Below are 18,074 nucleotides of genomic sequence, written 5' to 3'. Positions count from 1 at the left end.
TGTCGACGATCTGAGTTGTAAGAGCAACAAATAATGACTTCTAGTTGATAATTTGGAAAAGTGGCAGAAGGTAGATTTTTCAGATGAATCATCTGTTGAACTGCATCCCAATCATCATAAATAATGCAGAAGATCTATTGGAACCCACATAGACCCAAGATTCTCATAGAAATCAGTCGAGTTGGGTGAAGGAAAAATCATGGTTTTGAGTTACATTCAGTATGGGGGCGTGCAAGAGATTTGCAGAGTGGATGGCAACATCAACAGCCTGAGGTATCAAGACATTTGTGCTGCCCATTACATTACAAACCACAGGAGAGGGCAAATTCTTCAGCTGGATAGCGCTCCTCAGACTTCAGCCTCCACATCAAAGTTCCTGAAAGCGAAGAAGGTCAAAATGCTCCAGGATTGGCCAGCCCAGTCACCAGACATGAACATTTTTGAGCATGTCTGGGGTAAGTTGAAGGAGGCTGAAGATGAATCCAAAGAATCCTGATGACCTCCTGCAAGAACGCTTTCTTTGCCATTCCAGATGACTTTATTAATAAGTTATTTGAGACATTGCAGAGATGTATGGATGCAGTCCTCCAAACTCATGGAAGTCAAAACACAATATAAATTCTTTTATCCACTGGACCATGACTTTATATTCTATACTGTACATTATTTCTGTTAAGTGACAAGACTTTTGTCTTAGCAAAGTCAGACCTTATTGTCCTAATTAAATAATTAATAATCAAGGCATGATCATATTTTGTTTTAGTAAAATAGTCATAGAGGCTAGAGGCCTCATCTAGAGTCCTTTGCCTTATATATAAGCCACTTCTGATACCAAATGATCAACTAGAGGTTAAGTTATTATTTGTTCCTCCTAAAACTTGGATAGGCGACAAGACTTTTGTCAGGTAGTCTATATATATAATTCATTCAATAATATAGATAAACGGAAATTTATCATTCCCCTGGTGTTATGATATTTCCTTTTAAATGTCTAATTTGTTAAATAATATTTTAATTATAAAATATATTATTTGAATAGCATTGTTTAAAAAGTGCAAGAGACTTTTTGTTCCTTTATTAAATTACATTTACTGTAAATTTGAAGAACGAAGAAGATGAACGATGTGAACTCCCCTAACAAACGTGCTTAGAAGTTTTCGTCAACTACAAATGCACTCCAGTCCAGTGCGGGGCAGCAGTGAGTAAACGCACCTAAATCAACACAAGACGCAAAGAGAGCGAGCATGGAACGAAGATTGCATTATTGTTTTGAAATTATCATGACCTGAGCTACTGAAAACAACAGAATAATGTCCTCTCTGGAATATAAGGTGGCATCTGTTCTGGAGACACTTGTACATTCAACGGTAAATGAAATGAGTGCAATTCTGACGCAAACTACTACAGACGAGTCTGTCAGCGCGGAGTTTACAGTAAGTACATAAAGTGTATTAAATATGCTTTCATTCATTTGCTACAATAAACACAACGTGTTTAATGAATGATATGAAAGTTAGAGCAAATACAAGTATCTTTTTAATAAGCTAAACATTCATAATAATACTCTTATTAACACCAACTAGTGAAAAGCTGTTAGGATCAGATATTGTTCCAAGACTCAGGAAGATTCATTTTCTGAGATTTTAATGTTCTTGCAGAAAGGGACCAATACAGAAGAAACACCGGAGGTTTCATTCTGGTTGCTCAAAGGGCAGTCCTTCGAGGCCAGTTTACAGGCATACAAACAGATTATGATGCGTTGTTTTTAATCACTGGTCCAAACAGTTTGTTTGCTAGAATCCTATTGATCATACAATCAAATAATTGTCAGCACAATGTTCCTGCAACTGGCACATTCCGATCATTCAGCTGACTGAAAACTACAGTTGAGCATGTGATTAATCATTATAGCAAGAAGCACATACATTCATAACATTAACTTTGGGTTCCTTTAGAAGTATACATATATTTTAAAAGAATATGAATAAAGTATATGTAAATGAATAACATTTATTTATCTAACAATAGCATACTTCCAGTTTCTCAGTTTGTACACTGGTTGTATCAGTCATACCTGACCATTCAAACTTCAGTAAACAAACAATTCAAACCACTGCAGACATTTCAATGGTTTCCACTACAAATATTTTTAAAACCAGTACATTTGAATGCTTTCTACTGTGTTTTGGAACCCAGTTAGACACTCCTGTTCCTATAGGATTTGCAGGTTTTAACATCGCACTAACGGAAGGCAAAGAATTACCAGTTGAGACACAAATGATGATTTATAATTCTCTTTAAAACAATATAATTCCTATTAGGGATGCTCAAATCAATCGGCCAGAGATCGGTATTGGCCAATTATCACATTTCATGACTCGATTGATACTCTCCAATCTAGCCGATCTCATGAACCAAGCAGAGAAAGACACACAAATCTCACCCGTATATTACACATCAGCAGCGGTAAAACACACAAGGAGGTAAATGATGTGTCTATTGCGCACCCCAAAACAGCAGGTAAAAAATATACAGATTTATATGTAATTTATAGGCGTACCTGCTTTTATTAAAGAAGTAATGGATGTTGGCGCCAACAGCCTAGTGGTACTGTGTACTGACATATAGCACCGATGTGCTCACAGCGACGTGAGTTCGATTCCCAGCTCGAGGTCCTTTGCTGTTCCTTCCCCTCTGTCTGTTTCCAATGCTTTCCTGTCTGAAATCGCTACTGTCCTATCATAATAATGATAACCCCCCCCCCCCAAAAAAATAATTATAAATAAAATAGGATTGTTTTTTTATAAATAGAAAATAGAAATTTTTTTCTTGATTGATACATATTGAATTGATCCTCCATCATTAGCAGTGTCTCCAAATCGCATTATCAGTCATTTTTCTTACCATTTTTAATCTGTTTTGTCTATTATTTTCTGTAAATCTGCTTCTGACCATTACACGTTCACACTAGATCACAGGTGTCAAACTCAGTTCCTGGAGGGCTTTAGTTTTGCACAGTTTAGCTTTAACCCTAATTAAACACACCCGATTAAACTAATTGAGTCCTTCTGTGTTGTTTGAAACCTACAGGTAAACGTGTTGAAGCAGGTTTTGAACTAAAATGTGCAGGGCTGCGGCCCTCCAGGAACTGAGTTTGACACCCCTGTACTAGATGGTTATAAGAGATGTGTTTAGAGGATAATATGCAACATCCCTCTTTTATTCTCTTAGTTAAGGAGAGGTCTACACTTAAGTAGCATACTTGTGAAAATGTGCTTTATGCATTATAAAGCTTAAAGCATTAAAATCAGTACTCCGTATTGGCCGATCACCATCACAAGAAATCAGTACTCGGTATCAGCTGCAAAAATCCTGATTGGAGCATCCCTAATTTCTGTTATATCCTTTATAAATGGTTTTACCATTACAAATTCTAAGACGATGAATGTGTTGGGGTTTTTCAGATGGTCTGTCATCTACGTTATTGTTAGTAAAAAAAGATCAAATGCAGTTTTGATCCCAAACTAACTAACTGAAAGATTAATTAAGGCTCCTTTATGATTTATTTACCTCTATATTTAAGGACCAGCTGAACTGTGTGTTGGAACATAACGCAAAAGAAGCTGTGAAGAAAATATGCCAGATTTTCTCTGCACACCTGCATCCTGATATGAGTCCGAGTGCACAAGAAACAAGACCAAAGCAAGTTGAGAAATGGCAAAAAGCTCATCTGGAAGTAACTGACCTACCAGATATTGATCTCCACAGAAGTCAGTCCACTGACCAGCTATCACTCGGTGAGATTATGCTTCATCTAAACCACTTTGCTTCTCAGTGCATATCTTTAAGATTCATGATCTGTTGTGTAATTGCAGTCTCTGCTGATAAAATTGCTGTTGTTGTGAGCTGGAATGGGGAGGAGGTCATACACACCAAGCATGTGAAAACAGTAAGTCGTTCACTGATAGTAAAATGTAACAGTTGGGTTCTAAAAGTTTCTTTTAAATTCATTTAGTTATTTAGCAGATGCTTTTGTCCAAAGCGACTTACAATTGATGAGGTGTTCAGCAATTCAACAACAGGAGGCGATACATATGAGAAGTGCTATTTATTCAACATAACTTGTTTATGCTCAGAGAATTTAGTGCTAGAGTAGTTTTTTAGAGAGGGAGAGAGAGAGAAAGTGCTTAATTAGGTGGTATTACTGTCGAAAGGTGATTGTAATGGTATCACATAAACCTTTTCATACAGATATATATGTGCTTATGTAATATAATAACACATTCCAGTGTGATAATGAATAATGTGAATAATGATAATAATAAGTTGAATTGCTGAATTTCACCCATAAAATTTCACCCATAAAAATTATAAATTAGTTCTTTGTCTTACTGTAAAATGAATTTTTAAAAACTAAATCATAAAAAGGAACATATGAGACCATGGACCACAATATTTTTTTATGCTGCACAGGTATATTTTTTGGAATAATCAGAGTAATAATAAGAATCATTTAAAAAGTTTTCTTTTATGCCAAAAATTATTAGAATCATAAGTCTTAAAGACGTTTTGTATATGTCCTAACGTAAATATATAAAAACATACTTTTTGATTAATGTATAAACTGCTAAGAGCTTCATATGGACAAATTTAAAGGTGATTTTCTCAGTATTTTATTCCAGACATTCAAAGTTTACAGTAGGCATGGGGCGATAACCGTGTTCAAGGCATACTGCGGTTTGAAAAAGTCAAGGTTTTTAAACCGCCAAAAAAATTTGTAATACCGTTCCTAAGGTATGTGTAAGATATTTTTTTTTATTTACATTTTTTTACAGTATCTCTAGCAGAAAAAATATACAAAGATGCCGTTTTAAATTGTAAAGAAGTTTTTGAAACTAATGAAGACAAAAGTCAATTAATCTTCTGAAATATTTAGCCTTGCATGTTTACTGTTACAAACTATTATAAATCTTTCAAAAAATAAAATGTTTTGTGTTCAACAGGGAAAAAAGTTTTGGTATAAAAGAATCTATTTTAGAACAATGATCACAATACTGTGATACCATGAAACCGTCATATTTTTATCTAAGGTTATCATACCATCAGAATCTTATACCGGCCCATGCCTAGTTTACAGTATACAACACACTTTGTAGAAATTCTGTGAATTAAACTGCACAACCCAAATGAAATCATGCCAATCAAAAGGAGACTAGTTGCTCTCTTTAGAACAAAAATTATTGATTTTTATTTGACATTTTTGCATTAATGAGGGAAAAGCTGTGTTATGGATGTGACATCTCTCCATTATGGATGTGACAGATGTGAAATTGTCACTTGTGTGACTTCGGTAAATCAAATATAATTGTTTGAAAACATTGACAGACACATGTTTGAGTATTTTTAAAGTACTGTACAATACAAGCCTACATAAAAAAACTGTGACTCTTAATGCCCCAGTATATTGATGGGGACTCTATACTGCTCAGTTAGTGCTGTCTTTCGGATGAGATGTCAAACCGAGGTCCTTACTCTCTGGTCATTAAAAATCCCTAGGATGTCCTAGTAGAGTAGGCATTTAGCCCCAGCATCCTGGCCAAATTTGCCCACTGGCCTTTGTCCATCATGGCCTCCTAACCATCCCCATATCATAATTGTCTCCTCTCCACTGATCAGCTGGTGTGTGGTGTGAGGTCTGCCGTAATATGGCTGCCGTCATGCATGTGAATGCTGCACACTGGTGGTGGATGAGGAGATTCCCTCCTAAAAAAATGTACAGGGCTTTGGGTGTCCAGAATAGTGCTATATAAATGTAAGGAAATTATTATTATTAACATTATTTTAAAAAATTCATTCGAAAAATGTGGTGACTTTTGTTCCCTACACATGGTACAGTTGTTTAACATTTCTTTCGTGTTAACCTATTTTTTTCTGTTTTGAAAAGCCTACCAAAATACAGAAGATGGTGATTCTTGAGGACGAAACATTAGTAGATTGTTCAGAAAGTGGCAACCATCCTCAATTTGTGCTGCTGCAGGACAGTGATTCTGTGGAAGAAGAGCAAAATACTAATTCCCCAGAGACTCAGGATGGTATAGAAGAATCTGTAAGTTCAAAAAGCACCGATGCGCAGTCGAGCCGTCGGAAGAAAGATAAACCGTTCAGCTGTAAACACTGTAAAAGTACATTCGAGTCGCTTATTCTGCTGAAAGCCCATCAGGTCGTTCATATCAAATCAGAAAAGGCCTTCATCTGCTTGCAGTGTGGTCGACGCTTCGGCAGTAAAGACACGTTGGATGTGCACTATCAACTTCACACCGACAACAGCCCTTATGTTTGCATTAAGTGCGGCAAGATCTTCACTGAGCACAAACAGCTGCAGAGTCACCAGAGGGTTCATAACGAAGACCGGACTTTTACCTGTAAAGTCTGCGGGAAGGCTTTTAATCAAGCTTACGGTCTCCGGAAACATCTTGTCGTGCACTCCACAGAGAAGCGGCATAAATGTGACGTCTGTGAGAAGAGCTTCCACTTTCGGAACAATCTACTTCGCCACCAGAGAATCCATACAGGCGAGAAGCCGTTCACCTGCCAGACGTGCGGGCGAAGTTTCAACCAACTCGACACGCTGAAGGCGCACAAGCTAACGCATACTGGCGAGAGACCGTACAAGTGCAAAATGTGCAATAAGGGCTTTGTGCAGAAGCAGATTCTCCGGTTGCATGAAGGAGAGCATGAGGGAGAAGGTGGATACAGCTGCTTTATATGTAATATGCTTGTGGGATGCAAAGATTCCCTACAAACACACTTAGCCGTCCACGAGGGACAGATTCCAGTTGTCTGTTTGGTGTGCGGAGAGAGCATTGTGTCCACCTTGAAATCTCACCAACACAATGCCTTGAAAACTCAGCAATACAAGGCCGTGAAACTTCGCCAACATAATGAATTGACATCACGGCAACGCAAACACACCATCACTACCAAATTCAGCTGTAGTCTGTGTGGTAAGTTCTGTCAGAGTTTTGCCGGGTTAAACCTTCACAAGATGATTCATACAGGAGAAAAGCCATACAGCTGCTCAGAGTGTGGGAAGCCTTTCCGGCAGAAGAACAGCCTTAAGGCTCACCAGACCTTACATACCGGCGAAAGACCTTTTAATTGTGTGAAGTGCGGAAAAAGCTTTCACACTTTGGCAAATCTCCGTCGACATGAGCGCATACACACTGGAGAAAAGCCGTTCAAGTGTGGCATATGCGAGCGGGAGTTTAACCAGTCCAATTCACTCAAAGCTCACATGCACATTCACACAGGGGAAAAGCAATACATGTGTGATAAATGCGGGAAGAGCTTTGCTTATCTAAGAAATCTGAAGTCCCATAAATGTTTGCAGGTTTAAAAGGTTTGTTAAGGTGAAATTAAAAAAAATTGTGATTGGTTTTTTGGTCATTGAAATGGTGTTTTCAGAATAATGTCAATGTGCTCCATTGACTTTCATTGTATTAACAAACAATTAAACGTTTGCTTGCCACAAAAAGAAATAACACCATACATATTTCAGCAATCGATGACTTAAATCTGTTCTTTGAAATTCTGTCATCACCCAAAGGTCGTTTAAATCCAAATGTATTGCATTCAGTATTCAGTTTGGGCTTGTCACATATAAACATTGATCAGAGATACATACACAGGAATTGAATTGAAGAAGTGAGAATAAGCCCCATTGTTTTTTGTAGAAGCAGCATGGCATGCAAGACTGAAACTCGTTGGTTTTAGTTTGGTTGAGCTTCCATGAGCATATTTGAATGCTGTAAACATTATGAACCTTTTAATGTTCATATCAAATGCGGTGTAAATTACATTTGTTATCTTCTTAAGTGAAAGTATGTTAAGAAGACTTGGATTATACCTCAATCCATACTAATTTATTTTTCAGTCTGAGGTGTCAGAGGTTGAGTGAATAAAATTTCAGAGAATCTCTCAGAAAATATCTTCATTTGTTTCAAAGATGGATAGATTCATAAGAGGTTTGGAATGTAATGAGAACCTGATGGTCATTTTGTGAGTGAACTAACCCTGTAAAAGGGATCTATGGGTTTGTTTGGATTTTGTATGGTATATTCTTCAGTTCAGGGAAAATATCTCTGTAAAAGTTATTTTTAAAACGTTTGAATGTTGAATTCAAGTTCATATTATTAATTGTAACAAATATACAGCTCATTTAATAGAATCAGAATCAGAAGCTCTTTCTGATTCTGATTCTATTAAATGAGCTGTATATTTGTTACAATTAATAAAATTAATCATATTATAGTCCTACAGTGTTTTACTGCATTGCAACTTTTTTCTGTGCATTATTCAAATGGTCGGGAAAATAGTTTTTTTTACTCAATAACTTTAAGCGTTTTAAGTGTTTAAAATTGCTTTTTAAATTGTTAACATTAAATCAGAACGTTTCGCTACTGATATAGTATTTCTTTTTTTGGTCATTTTTTTTGTTACCTTTTAGGACTTAAAGTAAGCAAACATGCATACAAACCTACATTTTTAATAAAGAGGTCATTATGATTTATATAATATTAATAATATAACTCGCGTACGCGTAACTTTAAGCTGGTCTGCCTTAGCAGTCTTTCAATGTCAAAATTATTGTAAAGGCCAGTCAAATGAAAACAGGCGGGGTTTACATTTCACACTCAGTGTTGCCAGATTGGACAGCATTTTATATATATATATATATATATATATATATATATATATATATATATATATATATATATATATATATATATATATATATATTATTATTATTATTTTTTTTTTTTTTTTTTCAAATCTTTTTATTAACATTTTGGTCAATAAAACATCAATTTCAAAAGTGTTTGAAAAACAGAGACAAATTATCTTTGCTCCAACAGAGCCCCCCGCCCCACTGCACCATTTCTGTACAATATGTTATGCCTATTTTAAATCTGTTTTACATCATGTCATGATATATACATGCATACATACAAGTAGATAAATATTACATTATATGTTCACTCATCTATTGTACTTATATACACACACATCGAGTCACAATAGGCTTAGCAAATGTAAACTAAAGAAATAAAATAATTTAGATATAAAATAAGATGATGGGAAGGAAAAAAATGTGAGAAACAAATAAACAAAGGTCAAACTGAAAATATTAAGTTTGGATCCATTTGTTTTATATATGTCAGCACTGGCTGCCAAATAAGATAAAAATTTTGACTGCAACCTTTGGTGGAGTACCGAATCTTCTCCATTGTAAGATGGTACATAAGGTCCCTAATATATTAATTAAAAGTTGGAGGAAATTTGTCCTGGACAGCATGTTATTTGATTTTGATTGTGTAGTGAAAATTACACAATCACAATTTGTTTCCATGGGTTCTGCCTTAGCTGTCTTTCAATGTCCAAATTATTGTTATGGCCAATCAAATGTCCAAATTATTGTTACGGCCAATCAAATTAAAGCAGGGTAGGTTTACATTTCACACTCAGTGTTGCCAGATTGGGCGGCATTTTATTTGATTGTGATTGTGTAGTGAAAATTACACAATCACAATCCCCCCCATATCACTTTTGCAGTAGGCTACTGCGGTGCAACAAAATAATGAAACTTAATATTAGATGTCCCCTAAACATGTTAGAAACTTAAAGCTTGAACAAAAGTTGGCTCTGTATGTTACATCTCCCCCTCTCAATTCAAATTTGTATCACCAAAACATTTGTAACCAAATTCCTACTATTCAGTGCCATTCGTGTCCCTAAGGCATTATATGGTATAGAATATTTAGAAATGCAATTTTAAAAATCCTTAAAGCTTGTCTGATAGGATTATCCCTTTTCCACAACAGGACACAATGATAAGCGCTCAAAATTAAATAAAATGTAAAATAATTACTTTATATATATAGTGAAAGAAGCTGAATTGCCATGCCATTAATTAATTAAATATTACTAACTTTAATAGTCTTTTGGTCTCTCACGCGCGCCAGCACTCGGCCTCTCTCACGTTCGGTCTCTCTCGCGCATACTCAGTCTCCCTGCATTTGCTTGACTTCTGTCCAATTCGGCGCCTCAAACTTCGCCTGGGTTTCCTCGGGGTGGTCCGGTTTTCCCCACAAGTCCAAAGACGTCACATGCTGTATATGAATTGGGTAATCTAAATTGCCCATGTATGTGTGTGAATGAATGTATGGGTGTTTCCTAGCGATGGGTTGCAGCTGGAAGTGCATCCACTGCGTAAAACATGCTGTATAAGTTGGCGGTTCATTCCGCTGTGGCGACCCCTTATTAACCTCCTAGGGCTTGAGTGTCCACATATGTGGTCAGCACATTTTAGCTCTTAAGTGGTTATTTAAAATACTTTGAATGTTTAATATTTTGTTACAGACATACAGTGTCATCCTGCAACTGTTTTCTGCATATGAAATGTCCCAAACCCTATTTGTAACTGTCCAAAATGGGGGGGGGGGGGTGTTTTTACTCTCTGATAGTCAAAACAAGTTAAAAAAAAAAAAATTCTATGTTATATATGCATTAAAATATCAGGAAAAGGTGTTAATCCGAACCACAAGTCCACATATATGGACATCATTTTTCTCTAAAAGTACATCATTTTAAAAGATGATACTTAGGTTTTTATTCTATATGGTTCCAATACGCCCAAATAGCAAATAGAAATAAAAAATGCATTTAACAACACCTTGGACCTTAAGAGGAAAGGGACTAAGCCACATTACAGAAAATCTGTCACATTTATAACCTTATCATAACCTAAGGCAAAACGGCTAATTAAATCTGCTCACTAAGCATTTCATTTTCTTACTCCCTTCTTCAGTAGATTATTAATGCTGCTTCTACTTAAGTAGTTTTACTCCATGTCAATGACTGTTTCTGTTTCAGTGGCTATGTAAATAAAAGAGGTAGATTTAAAGTTAAACAACGATGTTAAAAATGTTTATCAGGTGTACATACATTGCTAACTAAAATTTAGTGCAGACATTTTAATCTATAAATCAGTTTCTTTTTGTATGTAGAACAATTTTACTGATATGGACTGAAAAAACAACATCCGTTTGTGGTCAGCCATACATTCTTGTTGTGAGGCCTATATGTATTTCTTAGAAACACTGGTGTAAGTGAATACAAGTGAGTGTGATTTTCTGGGTTATGAAATGAGTAAGTGGAAATTCCCAAAAGCAATGTCAGCATCTGGCCTCTTTAAAGTAGTGTCACACACTGCCTGTGAAGTAATGAGGCTGTATGTATTCATCTTAAGTTGATTTTAATGAATAACACGTTAAATGTCAGATTATATTTAAATGCTTCATAAAAATGTTATAGATTTTAATAAAGTCATACATATTGCTTATTGTTTGAGCTTGCAGTAACATACAGGAGATAGAATGTAATTCATGTAGGGATATATTCTCATAATAAAATATACATGAGACAATGATATGAGAAATCTTGACAAAGCAGCAGATATGAAAACAGTAATTTCATGAGAACAGAAAACCTAGAAAGAAACCAATCACAACCATAAGTTGCTTGATGTTTACAGAGAAACAGGCAGAGTTTGATAATGATGAAGGGAACAGAGCCGGATTGGAAAGATTTTGGCCAGAGGAGCACATGGGTGTACTTTTTACCAGCTTAGTATTATTGTTAAACCACTGACTGATGTACAGAATGAAGACAGTGGAGCAGTCCCATGGATTCCCATCAAGATGAATACGTCTGAGCTTTCTTAAAGGCGTTAGAGTCCCATCTTCCAATGAGCGCAGTTGATTTGATTTAATATCTAGTTCATGTAATTTTACTAAGCCTTCAAACTGCGCTGGATGAATTCTCTGGAGATAGTTTCTGTCCAAATGGAGCTCTTCCAAATTAACAAGGGCAGAAAACAATCTGCTGGGCAAATATCTCAGCTTGTTGTTTTGCAGATGGAGCTTCGTGAGGTTTTTTAAAAATGCGAAGATGTCTTCCGGAAGGTTATTGAGAAAATTAAAACTCAGATCTAGGTCTTTCAGTGCAGACAGATCATTGAAGGCATCTGATAAGATGGAATGCAACTTATTGTTGGACAAATCTAGAACCCTAAGGTTTTCAAGACCTTTAAAAAATCCAACAGGGATGGTTTCTATTTGGTTTTCATTCAGCAATAGCTCCCGCAACCTTGTAAGATCAGTGAGTAACTCTCTATGAAGTTTTGACAGGTTGTTATTGCTGAGTTTCAGAGACTGTAGTCGGTGCAGATTTTTAAAGGACAACTTTGAAATGAAGCTAATATGATTGTTCTCCAGATTGAGCTCCTTCAGATTCTTATCAAAAATGTGATTTGGAATCTCCATGAGGTCATTGCTGCTAATATCCAGTTGCTTAAGCTTCCTCAGCTTCTTAAATGTGTGAGAGTAAAGCTTCGAAATGTGATTGTTGTCTAATTGTAGATCCTTCAGTGCTGACAGTGGATGAAAGAGGTCTGGTGGAATCACAGAAATATTATTGCTGTCCAGCTGGAGCTCCTTTAACATACTCAGGTTTTTGAACACGTTGTTTGGAAGCGACGTCAGTTTGTTATGATACAAATTAAGATTTTCAAGCTTCACCAAGTCTTTGAACACATGCGGCGTTAGTGTCTGCAACTGATTGAAACTAAGATCCAAATAAACCAGCTGGGAAAGACTTCTAAAGGAACCATTGGAAATGGAAACAAGACCATTATAACTTACATCCAGTTGTTCCAGTGAGAGAACCTCAGAAAAAATGTCGTCAGGAATTGAAGTTATGTAATTTTTTTGAAGGTGGAGGCTGGTGAGGTTTGAGGTCTCTTGAAGGACAATGGTAGGGATGCCAGTTAGTCCATTTAGACCAAGATCGAGATGATTTAGCCCAGTGGCACCTTTGAAACTCCCATTGCCAACACTTTTTAGCTTGTTATTTGACAGATAGAGTTTAGCTAGATTGGTGCAGTTCTCAAACACTTTCACCTCGATCATCTCGATTTTGTTATCTCTCAATTGCAGGTCTGTAAGGGCAAGAGGTCCCTCTAGAACCCCATAGGATAAACTAAATATCTGGTTTATATTCAGATTAAGGGTTTGAAGATTAGTCAGGCCATAGAGAAGCATCTGAGGCAGGCTTTTAATAGCGTTGTTACTGAGATCCAACACTTGGAGCTTCAGCAGCCCCTCAAATTGTCTTGGTGTTAGTGCGCTCAGTCTATTTCCTCCCAGGTGTAGATGCGTAAGACCTCTCACGTTCTGCCAGTTGGTATTCAGTGACAAATTGAAGACATTTTTGGTGAGGTCGAGAACCATCAATTCATGTAAAGTTTCATTTGGGAGAGCCTGAATCTTATTACGTGTAGCATAAAAATGCTTGGTACCATTAGGCAGAAGAGGGAACTCGAGGAGATTCTTGTTCCAACATGTTACGATGTCAACATTAACACATGAGCAGGGTATCGGACAGGCATCAACTGCTGCGATGAGATCCAGAACCATCAACAAAGGCCAAAACATTCTTAAAGATGTGATCTGCAACACTTAAAGAAACCTGCAAGTTACTTTGTGATACTTTGTGAAACCAGGCATTTGTATATTCAGATCTAAAAATGCAGGTATGCAGCTGGATGAGCACTTTTTGATCTATTTAAGTGTAGATGCAACCAGGGCTTGACATCAATGCTCGCCAACCTGACAAATGTGTAACGCAGTCAGTGCCAATCACTTCTTCAGTGTGCTGAATTTTATTTTCATCATGACATTAGTGCTTGTTCTGGATAAGTGGATGTTTTGAAGAAGATTTTAATGGTCTAACTGGAGAAGTCATATAAAACATTAAAGTAGGGAGGCACAAAAATGAATGTGAGAATTATTGACTGTCTTTGATATATCTGAACAACACAAATGCTCTCACAAGAACAATATATAGTGGTGGAAGCTAAGTAGTTTTTATAATTGGGCAAGTTAGTGATTCAATGTCCTCAGGGCCGGCGCATCCATAGAGGCGAACTAGTGAGGAATAGTGAGGGCGGTGTCCTGGCCCGAGTTCAATCCCGGTTTGTGAACATTAATCAGGTTTATTTTGTACATTAACATACCGGATATCCATACAGTAGATATTGGATACGTGGGAATGGTGGGCGGGGAGAACTAGCATTAACGGCATAAGTAACAAAAACAGCTACATTGTGTTCAGAGCATAAAATCCCAACATTCTAAAAGGTATAATAAATAATCTGATGGGTGTTTTGAGCTGAAACTTTACAGACACATTCTGGAGACACAAAAGACTTATGTTAAATCTTGAAAAAGGGGTAAAATAGGTGCCCTTTAATTGAGTATAAAAAATATTTTAAACACGAAGCTTATAACCTAATATATGCAGTTGATCTGCCTCTATTTCCTGCACATTGAAAAGATTTGTAGATATTTATTTGCTAACAACCTTACAATATCTTTGTATATTAACAGACATTATTAATAATAATGTAAAAATTTTATATTAAAGATGCCACTTGCCTTAATAGACAATCCACATACAAAAGTTTCCAAACATCCAAAAAGAGAACGTGAAACTGCTTGAGAGGCTTTTTTTAACTCAGAAAAATCAGTAGCCACAGTGGCTGATGAGTCAAAAGATAATGTCAAGCCCCGTGTGCAATATTTTAATAAAACCGACAGAAAATCTTAGTCACCATTGTTGTAAATTTAGAAATTAGCCATCAAATCTTGAACGGTAATACTTATTTAAACATCACAAATTTGCTAATTATGTGTATGCAAACAATGTATGTTTTAACTGCTTTTATATTTTGATAAATCTTAATGCATAAATGGGCTTACCTGCACATACAGCCAGCTTGCAAACTACAGTGGTTTTGAAAGTAATACGTGCCTTATTTCAGCAGCAAAGCATAATAATGACCTGTCAGCAGAACAACAGAGCTTAAAAGACTCTATTTATGATGTCACATGCGATACATCCTCAACCACAAAGTAAAACCTCACCACAGCTAGACAGAACTTCACATACAGCTGTGACATATTGCAGTGTGTAGCCAAAACATTAAATTCACCCCCTAGACCAAAAAAGAAATAAGAAATGACCAAACCAAATGACCAAAGCCCCAGGCAGAGGTGGAAAGAGTAATAAAATCTTCTACTCAAGTAAAAGTACTGTTACTTCCAAAAACTTTTACTTAATCCAGTTATCAAATTCAGATATGAGAAATCAAAAAAGAAATGATTCGTAATGTAGGACATTCAAAAGTCACGATTCATGTAGAGTATGTAATAAACAGTTAAAGAAAATGATATCTGAACATTATGACATACAATAATCCAATATTATAGTTTTAATGCATTTATATAATGATATTAGGCATATTCTCAAATGCATTTGTTATGGTATGCTATGTTATGTTGTTATCATCTTATCTTTAATTGCACAGTCAGACTCCCTGACTGTTCTCTGTCATTTTACTAAGCAACAAACAGATAAAACCACAACAGGCATAGCTTAGATGCATTTAAAACCAAAATATCACTTAATAAAATATGCAGCTTTGAAAAAGAAACATGAGGCTAATCAAACTGTTCTGCTTTTCCTAATGTGGGACAGTGGAAATTTTTATTTAAAAAAAATTACACATTTTATAAAGTACAAATATTCAATAAGCTCATTAGACTAAGAAGTAGCCATACTGTTTTGTTTAAATTGAACGCTTCAGCTTTGTATTAACCCATAGTTTTAAATGGCGTTTATGTTATGGGGGACTTAAAACCAAACTTGATAGAGGCTAGTGGGCCTAAGGTAATTATAGTTGACATGGGTTATTTCCTAATTTATTTAATAATGTTTTAAAATGACTAGAAAATACTGGTTTATATGAACTAATATAGCGATATAATGAATTTATTACAGTAAATACAAAACAATCTCATTTATAACAGAATTACACTAGTTTTTGCCTTGGTTTGCTTGCTAGTGTCTTCTGCATACACTGCTAACCTAGTCCTCTAGCCTATCTGTCGAGTTTAAATTCTCGAAAACCATATTTATTTACAACATTTAATTGAAACTTTTAATTTCTGTTTGCTTTTTTTGTAGCTCAGCAACAAAACAAAGAAAAAAAAAGTAACATCAAATTAGGAAAAGACGATCTCTGTGTTAAAGTGCCCCAATCCTTTCCATTATACTCATTCTCCTCTCAGATGGGATGGTGGGCCAAGGTTACAATGAGCCAACTTTATCCCTCGGGCCCTACTTTGGCCTTCTCTGCACTAGACGCTATGGTGTGTGACATGCTATAGTGTTTTCTTTGCTCGCCAAAGCAGATGTTTACTCAGATTTGGATATTAAACGTTAAATTTAGGGTCTGGTAAGGGTGTTGTGAAGTCCTGTTTACATGCAGATGTTATCCCTTTTGCTATAGTTTCTTTTTACACATCCACTCCAAAACAAGCTCTTCTTTATTCAGTCTGACTAAATAGAAAAATAATGTAATCTACTGTTGTGGCCAAAAGATGGCGCAGTCGCTCATTCAGAAAATTGATGTCAATTTGTCAGGACTGTATAATATCTCTTTGGATAGATGTAGTATCTCTCCTTAGACGCTTTCAGGATTGACAAAATATAGACTTTTCAGCTTATGAACAACATTTTTACTGAAAAATACTGTGCCGATATTATGTGTTTCAGGTTTGACTAAAACAAAAGTCATCCAGGTGGATGCTGCACACTTGTGGTGGATAAGGAGACCCCCCCCCCCCCCCCCCCCCCCCCCCCCGTTGTATAAAGAGCTTTGAGTGTCCAGAAAAGTGCTATATAATTGTAAGGAATTTATTATTATTATTATTATTATTATTATTATTATTATTATTATTATTATTATTATTATTATTATTATTATTAAAACAAAAGTCACTCTTCTATGACCTATAATGATAGACTTACTTTATCTGTAACTAAACTTGATTTTTTTCGGTGTCAGTAAGCACTCCATGCTTATTAGAAAGTTTATTTCTACAAACACTCCATTACAAGGACTCAATAATAATGATAATGATAATAATAATATAATAATAATAATAATAATACATTTTAAGAACTGCTAAACTAACTTAGACTTGTCATGACATCTACTGCTGATTTTTGGTGATTTGATGTGCTTCCTTTATTTTCATTTGTAAGTACACTGAAAAAAAGTGTTGCATGCAAAACTGTTGCAAACAATTTATTTGTGTTGAATTTAAACAAACAAATTAAGTTTAATAATGTTCAACTTAATTTGTTTGTTTAAATTCAGCCCAAATAAATTGTTTACAACCACTCAACGTAAAAAATTTTAGTAAATCCAAGGAATCATCTTTGAATCATTTTTTCAGTGTAGCTTTGGAAAAAACATTCTACTGAATGAATAAATACTATAAATGTAATGTTTTGTCTATTTATTACCATACATACCATATGGATTTTTTACTTATTTAGTCTTTTTCAAGAGTCTTTTTATGAGTCAGAAATAATTAACCTTGAAATAGATGCTTCTTTGAGAATGACCCTCTTCCTAAAGACAACAACATTTCACAACCTATTTTTACCATGGAAAAAAATATTTAAATATTATATGGAAGATGTTCAGAAGATTTTCATATATATATATATATATATATATATATATATATATATATATATATATATATATATATATATATATATATATTTTTTTTTTTTTTTTTTTTTTTTTTTTTTTCCTGAAATTAATAATAAATTAATAAATGAGTATAATTTCATTCAGGATAGAATTGTTAATAAATTAATTAAAACACATTTAAATGATCAAAACATTTCTGTAAGATCTATGAAGATTTATAGATGAATTATCATATTCATTGAGGTCTAACTGGGCGATGTAGTCTCACAGCAAGAAGGTCACTGGTTCAAGTCTCGGCTGGGTCAGTTGGCATTTCTGTGTGGAGTTTGCATGTTCTTCCCCGGTTTCCTCCATGTGCGCCAGTTTCACCCACAAGTCCAAAGAC

The 18,074-nt window shown here is 35.3% G+C and overlaps 2 protein-coding genes across 2 annotated transcripts; one reads left to right on the top strand and one right to left on the bottom strand.

Annotated features, from left to right (window-relative positions):
• The first annotated feature begins 1,224 nt into the window (after positions 1-1,224).
• On the top strand, positions 1,225-7,928 carry si:dkey-182i3.10 (gastrula zinc finger protein XlCGF57.1). Its single transcript, XM_056473593.1, has 4 exons — positions 1,225-1,433; positions 3,584-3,797; positions 3,876-3,949; positions 5,945-7,928. The coding sequence occupies exons 1-4, from the start codon at positions 1,311-1,313 to the stop codon at positions 7,394-7,396; spliced, it is 1,863 nt and encodes a 620-aa protein (XP_056329568.1). The 5' UTR covers positions 1,225-1,310; the 3' UTR covers positions 7,397-7,928.
• A 3,502-nt stretch (positions 7,929-11,430) lies between these two features.
• Positions 11,431-14,962, bottom strand: si:dkey-182i3.11 (leucine-rich repeat-containing protein 15). Its single transcript, XM_056473856.1, has 2 exons — positions 14,880-14,962; positions 11,431-13,576 (listed from the first exon to the last, which is right to left on the bottom strand). The coding sequence occupies exon 2, from the start codon at positions 13,551-13,553 to the stop codon at positions 11,532-11,534; it is 2,022 nt and encodes a 673-aa protein (XP_056329831.1). The 5' UTR covers positions 13,554-13,576; positions 14,880-14,962; the 3' UTR covers positions 11,431-11,531.
• Positions 14,963-18,074: the final 3,112 nt, after the last annotated feature.

Source organism: Danio aesculapii, chromosome 15, assembly GCF_903798145.1.
Source record: "Danio aesculapii chromosome 15, fDanAes4.1, whole genome shotgun sequence".
NCBI lineage: Eukaryota > Metazoa > Chordata > Actinopteri > Cypriniformes > Danionidae > Danio > Danio aesculapii.
Note: the sequence above shows the minus strand (reverse complement) of the source record. Positions and strands in the feature narration are given on the sequence as shown.